The sequence below is a fragment of the Branchiostoma belcheri genome, unplaced genomic scaffold, assembly GCF_001625305.1.
Source record: "Branchiostoma belcheri isolate BF01 breed outbred unplaced genomic scaffold, Haploidv18h27 scaffold95, whole genome shotgun sequence".
Lineage (NCBI taxonomy): Eukaryota > Metazoa > Chordata > Leptocardii > Amphioxiformes > Branchiostomatidae > Branchiostoma > Branchiostoma belcheri.
The window spans coordinates 1,164,830-1,171,693 of NW_017804631.1; the positions used below are offsets into that span (position 1 = coordinate 1,164,830).

General features: G+C 42.0%; 1 protein-coding gene across 2 annotated transcripts; it reads right to left on the reverse strand.

The window, feature by feature from the left end:
- Positions 1-516: 516 nt before the first annotated feature.
- Positions 517-4,183, reverse strand: LOC109461727 (cytochrome P450 2U1-like). 2 transcript variants are annotated; one of them, XM_019758117.1, is made up of 6 exons: positions 3,840-4,183; positions 3,051-3,240; positions 1,914-2,410; positions 1,237-1,705; positions 859-1,036; positions 517-555 (listed from the first exon to the last, which is right to left on the reverse strand). In XM_019758117.1, the coding sequence occupies exons 1-6, from the start codon at positions 4,005-4,007 to the stop codon at positions 552-554; spliced, it is 1,506 nt and encodes a 501-aa protein (XP_019613676.1). In that variant the 5' UTR covers positions 4,008-4,183; the 3' UTR covers positions 517-551. The 2 variants fall into 2 exon arrangements, with proteins under 2 accessions (XP_019613676.1, XP_019613674.1); XM_019758115.1 differs by lacking the exon at positions 517-555 and having other exon boundaries at positions 839-1,036; positions 3,840-4,007.
- Positions 4,184-6,864: the final 2,681 nt, after the last annotated feature.

Sequence of the window (6,864 nt, forward strand, 5' to 3'; positions counted from 1 at the left end):
CATTACATATATTATTATGTAACAGTTGTATAAACATACAATGTAGTAAATAAGTTGAGAACATGTAGATGAAGATTAGACAATAATACAGGTAATAACTTAAAGATACACAAGAAAACTGTTACTGAAGCAACTGGATAGATTTTGGAAACAGAATGAGGTAACTGTTGCTTGAGAAACGAGTAACTATTTTCTTATATTATAAATAAGTTAAAAATTTAGAATGATATTTTGGCACACCACATTTTCTTACACAGTTTTTAGTTACTTACATGTACTGCTTGAGTGACAAAACTGTGTTAACTGGTTAATACGTGTGCATGTATATACATTCAAGCAATATGAAGGGTGGATCATATAAGTCATACAGCCTTTAGCCTATAGTATAATTTAGTTATACGATTTCAAAAGTCAATTAAAGTTAAACACGAATTGAGTATAGTAAAATAAAACAAAATGCAATACACATATTATATATTAAACAATTAGGGTAAAGTAACCGCAATAATGTGACAAATAATAACACATATTTGGTCAGTCAGTTCAACTTTCTACCAATGTACAAAATACGGAAAAATTTGGTTGCCCCACCTATGAGTTACTACTTTCCTCAAATTAAGTAATGTTACATACATACTAGCCTTTGACAATATTTCTAACAGCCTCTAGTTAACTGATACTAGTAATAGCCTAAATTCAAAAAGCATCTGCCGGATACAGTGGTGCAAGCCATGTGGGCATGATTTGGAGGGGCATTCTTAAAATTCAGGTAGCACACTGGGCTACCTAGGTTCAAAAATAGGTTTCAGCCCCAAGTAAAATTTGGCAATCAGGTATTTTGCACGATGTAAAATCTACTCCCTTGGAATGGCATGAAGATCGAAATCTTCGGCCGTGTTTGTGACCCCAACTTTTCCCGTGGTGGATGGTAGAGGGGCGCCCTCTTGCAGTTTGAAGGTGAAGTGCTGCATGAGGGAGGTGAAGAACAGGAACAGCTCCATCCTGGCCAGCTGTTCCCCCAGGCACACACGCCGACCTGGCAACAGAACACAGAGCTCACATTGAAGACAGCATTATGTGATGTTAGGACCAAACAAAAAGTTACAAAATTTGCTCCCAAAATAGGTTTTAAAGGCCCCTACACTCCCTGTAAAAAAATTCTGGTGAGAACCCTGTATTTATGATATTGTGATGATGTACATTTGTATGTCCGTTCGACAAAATTGTCCAACTTACCCATAGAGAATGGAATGAAGTTGTCCCCCTTTCTGAACTGACCGCTGTCGTCCAGAAACCTCTCAGGTTTGAAGACATCCGGCTCAGGGTAGACCTCGGGATCATGCAGAACTGCCCAGAGGTTGGGGAATACAGTCGTGTCTTTCGGTATGTCGTAGCCAAACAGGGTGGTGTCGTGTGATGTGTTGTGCATGACGCCATTTGCGGCAAGGGGATTGATTCGCATAACTTCTGCGAGGACGGCCTCTGTGTAGGGCAGCTGGCTGCGATGGCTGACAGACGGGGTGACGTTCTGTCCGATGGTTTGGTCGATCTCTTGGTGCACTTTCTCTTGTACGTCAGGGTGTCTCAGCATGTACAGGAGGGCCCAGGTTAGGGTGCTGGATGTGGTCTCTGTTCCAGCGATAAAAAGGTCTCCGATCAGGTACTCCAGCTGTCTGTCTGTGAAGTCATTTCCTTCTTCTTCTTCCTGGAATGTATGGATGAATGAATGAATATTGAATGGATGGAGGGACGGATGGATAGATGGAAAAATGAAGGAATAAACAACTGGTTTATCTTCAATAAGGTACCATTATACTCTATTTTGATTAAAACTGACACATGAGGTCTCAAATTAACAACCATTAACAAACCATTACATACAATTAGAGCAAATTGACAAATGATGACTAAACCTTGTTCCTCATCTCCAGCAGAAATGTATCGATGAAGTCTCGTATGTCGTTGGGGTCAAACGTTTTCTTGTGCGCAGCAATGTCTTCTCGCATGACAGAAAGGCAGGTTTCCAGGTTGGTCTGCACTTTGGCGATAGCTCTCTTCACCACTGGAATGTGCCGTGCCCATGGGAAAAAGTTTGCTATGGCTGCCACCTGTTGTTCAAAACCAACATTTTGATCAAAAGCCTTCATGATCTTTTCAAACTTCTTGTCATTATACTCGAAGCGTTTGCCAAGTACTATGGAGCAGATGACATTACCAACTGCGTTCTGAAGCAGAAGCCTGATGCTGAACGGCTTCTCTCCCTTCTTGAGTATTTCCTCCCGTAGCCCTTGTATTTCCTCCAGGATTTTCCCCTCCAAACTGCGTTTCCCAAAGCCGAAGTCTCGGAGACCCATGATGGTAAACTTGCGCTGCTGCTTCCAGAATGGTCCGTAGGGAAGCATGACTATTCCTGTACAATGATGATATTTTTTTTCTTTAAATTAATGCCGACAGGCTTAGCTTGCAAGTGACAAAACAAGAAGTCACAGTCAAATAATAACTCAAGGTATAGATGAAATGTCAAGCAAAGTTTGTCATAATGCACACATGTAGAAGACTTCAAGTACACATGCTGTGTAAATAAAATACTATAAGGCGTGGCCTTAAGTTTTTGCCAAAAAAAATCATTTTGTACATTTTTAGGTTGCCAAGTTGCAATCACAAGTTGTCGGTTATTTAAACATTTTCTTGAATCTCAAACTTTATTCTACAGACTGCAATTTGATATTTTAGGCCCCAGAAATCTGATACTGTGTTCTGTAAACTGATAGTACATTGTAGTGTTCCATAAACTGATACATGAACTGTGTTTCCCAAGTTCTGTAAACTCACACACTGAGAGACTGTGTTCAGTGTAAACTGATACAGATCTGCGTTCTCTTAACTGATACAGTGCCTTTCAAAAAATAAATGTACAGTCATGTATTCTGTAAAATATTCTGTAAAGGATTATACCGTGTACCGTAAACTGACATTGTGTTCTGTAAACTGATCCTAGTACATGTTCTGTACTAAACTGATACTACATGTAAGTTATGACCCATACTTACCATAGTCTATAAAGTCCATGAGTTGAAACGTGTACCAGGCAGGTCTGCTGGAGAAGTCCTCCCCTTTCCTGACCAGAGCCTCGTGTACGGCAGCGTAGCTGTTCAGAACTACAATCCGCTGGCTGCCCAGTCTCAGGTAGATCACAGGGCCGTACGTACGGCCTAGCTCTGTCCACGTCAGGTATGGAGCCTGCAACAACATATAACCTACAAATCAGCCACCCAAAACAGTATAATAATTTCATTATTACTAGTAAAAACAGTATAGGACAGGTGTGGTGATTGCAACATAAAATATTTGTTCTGCATAAAATTCTATACCTGCACTGTAGCAGGTAGCATTATATAGGGCCTGCATATGGGGTACGTATGTAGTTAAACAATTAAATCAAAATTGATAACAAATTCTCAATGCTGGTTACGAACAATTTCACGTTATTGTTAATGTACTGATATGCATTACTGATTTTGGGCAGCTGCCTACAGATAAGTGTGAAGACCAAAAAGGCATGATTATGCCTTACAAATAAGACCATGCAGACCCTCATTAAAAATTGTCTGCACACAGACAAATTTTTAACCTGCACCATGTACTCTAGGAGCACAGAAAAAAATGCAAAGCATTAGCCCTCAGGCATGAATTTGCAATAAACTATTATACTAAGCCTACTCCCAATTAACCCACCACTGAACTTTGGTTGGGGAGTGGTTGGGAGCAAAGTTGTGGGAGGGTCCTGAATTAATGTGTGTGTGTCAACAAGGTCTGAGAGGCTTCGTAAATAAACTCACCTTTGCAAACATCTGCAGCACGTTGCCCAGCCCAGGCAGTGCCCAGGGCCCGGGTGGGAGGTTGGGGGGTGTCCTGGTCCTCAGGTACCAACAGGCCAGCAGGAACACAGACCCCAGGATCAGGCACGTCTGGATATCCAGATAGCTGAACAAGACTGACACTGACATCTTCACAGTAACTCAGGGAACTTGTCAGCAACAGTTGTTATAAAAGATTGTGATATGTAGACATTAGAGTAATGTCTTGGTGGCACTGCTTTGCTGTTGTCCTTGCTTAATGTCAGACTTGTATTTTGTATAAGATATGGCCTCCTGGTGTCTCGTTCCTTTGCTGTTGTTTTGACCTGAACAGGTGATCATGTGATCACCACAGGAGGTCATTCACCTGGGGCCATGGAAGAGTCCATTGTTGTGGTAGGGGGACAAAAAAAGGAGTGGTTCATCAAGCATTTTGCATAAAAAGTGGATTCATTCCTCAAGCTACCCTCTCAACATCTCTCACACTGCATCACTCAATAAGATTATCTTGAGCCACATAGTCAAGTTTAGAAATTTTATTCAGCCATTCAATACAGGTTTCTCCATGTGCTCATCTTCTTCTACCATACATTTAACATCTTTACTGTCAGACTTTACATAGTATATTATGTTATAGTCGAATGCTCTACCACTACGCCACCCAATGCCAACTAGGCCTTTAAGGGTCTTTCATCTATATATTACAAATGTACAATGAAGTACCCCAGTATAGAGCCATTAAGCCAATTTCACTACAGGTTTCTCCATGTGCTCATCTTCTTCTACCAATTACATTTAACATCTTTACATACGTAAACCTACAAAAATATTTGGGTACACAGCTACAAATTTGGGTGCACTCACCCAGATTTCAAGCCCTGCATTTGCTGCAGTAGATACTGAAGGTGTGATAAAGTCACTGTCTGTACTATAATAATGATAATAATAATAATAAACTTAATTGGTCAAAAAACATTACCCATGCAATTGGAGCCTTTATACATTTGTAGTGCTGAATTGATGCAGGGTTTACAATCACATACACAATTTAATACACATTATGTAATACATTACATATTTGCTCCACACACTTTAACTGTCACAAGGGTCTGTGCGGCTGCCATTCGGCGCCACAAGGTGATCTCAACACGACTTTCCCCAACCAAGGTTAGGTACCCATACTGTAAACCTTGGCGGAGTGAGGAAAGTCGTGTAAAGTGCCTTTCCCAAGGGCACAATGTCGGAGAACATATCAAGAAATGTCCCGGGTACAGCTCGGGATCAAACCCGTGTCTCCCCGTTTCATAGTCGAATGCTCTACCACTACATCACCCAACGCCAACTAGGCCATTAAGGGCCTTTCATCCATATATTACAAATGTACAATGTAGTACCCCAGTATAGAAGTAAATTTAGTTACAATTAATACTCCAAATTACTGGCTATTAATGGCTCACATGTTTGTTCATGGCCTGATAGGCCACTAGAAATGCAAAATGATCATCTTGATCCAGTGAAAACTAATTCTGAAGACAGATGCTATGTACAGTATTTACAGGTTCATAGTACTCTGGAACTTCCCATAGCTCTTGTGGACCAAAGTGCAGTGAACAGTGGACCATGGCTTCACATCCTGTCCTTTTAGGCCTGTAAACCTTTCCAGCAGTGTGCATGTTGAGTGAGGGACTACAGTCAGGATTCAAACTCCTGAATGTATGTCCGGGGTCACTTTATATGTGTAGGATACACAGTGACTGTCACCCTTCTTGATGCTCCCAACCTAGAAGGTCACTATGATGATGATGATGATTAAACTTACAAAACCTTCTCTGACAACAGGTGGTGACAGGAACAGGCAGTACCCAGGGTGCACCTCTGTCTGGCCGGTGTTCCGAATCCAAGATGGCGGCCGTCAGTGGACAGGATGGAGTTACAGGTTTGGGTGAGTTTCATCCTTGGGAGACATTTTTTTTCTCCATCTTCTTCTTAGTCTTCTTTTCTGTACTTCTTAAATCATTCCTGACTCAACTTTTCCTCCCAGCCTCAGCTGTTTATCTTGTACTCTTGCTGAATTTGTACTTGAGAACCACTGCAATAAATTGGGGTGTCCCTAATATTCGGGCAAGATGGTTACAAAGTTTTGGTGATCGATCACAAGCTGCCCCTTCCCACCTGTAGCAAGATGTCTGGGTTTCTTCACATAAGCTACGGTGCGGATGTGCTCTCCCTCAGCTGTGAACATCTCCACCCGACTGTTGAAGAGATCAGCCACAATCACACGCCCCAAACTGTCCACACAGATTCCTTGGGGGTTAAGAAGATTCCCTGGTCCACCACCATACCCGCCAAAACTGGACAGCAGGTGTCCATTCTTACCATACTTTAGAATCTGATGAGAGCCCTTTAGGTCTATGACATAGATGTTCCTTTTGTGTCTACGGTTACAGACTGTCGATATGGTGTTGTAGAACCTGCTGTTGACAAACTTTTCATGTTACATGCTTGTGTCGGTGAGTAAGTAGGACTTAACCACACAATCTCTAGCTTCCGAAAATCATTTCTATATGGAGATTGTCCGGACTGTTCTATCGTCAGACTGAGTATGATTCTGTTAGAAAGCTCATCCCAGGCAATCCCAATTACATTGTCGCTGCATGTAAACTTGGCAAGCTCACGGCCCTCTTTGCTGTACTGTTGGATGTCATATTTTGAACCTCGAGCTCCGCCCAAAACCACCCACATGGTATCCTTGCGGCCTCTGGTTATGGCAGTTGGTTTTTTGTTCTTTGTGGAGAAACGGCGAACAAAAAACCCCCTCCATGCTGAAGACCTGGATTCCTTTTTTGAGCTCGTCAGCCACAAATATCTCGTTAGTGGAGGACACGGCCACTGCCCCCCATCCCCAATTGTCTGACGTGTACAAGCGTCCGCCGGGGTCTTTTCGAAAGGTGATGTTCTTTTTCACTTCTGCTGGTAAAACAGAGTAAACACCTAGTTTAGTGGGCAC

Excerpts from the sequence above, each read along its gene's own strand:
- LOC109461727 (XM_019758117.1), bottom strand. The coding sequence starts at position 4,007 with ATGTCAGTGTCAGTCTTGTTCAGCTATCTGGATATCCAGACGTGCCTG. Across the intron at positions 3,241-3,839 it reads TGCTGCAGATGTTTGCAAAG|GCTCCATACCTGACGTGGAC; the intron begins GTGAGTTTATTT and ends ATGTTGTTGCAG. Across the intron at positions 1,037-1,236 it reads CTTCATTCCATTCTCTATGG|GTCGGCGTGTGTGCCTGGGG; the intron begins GTAAGTTGGACA and ends TTCTGTTGCCAG.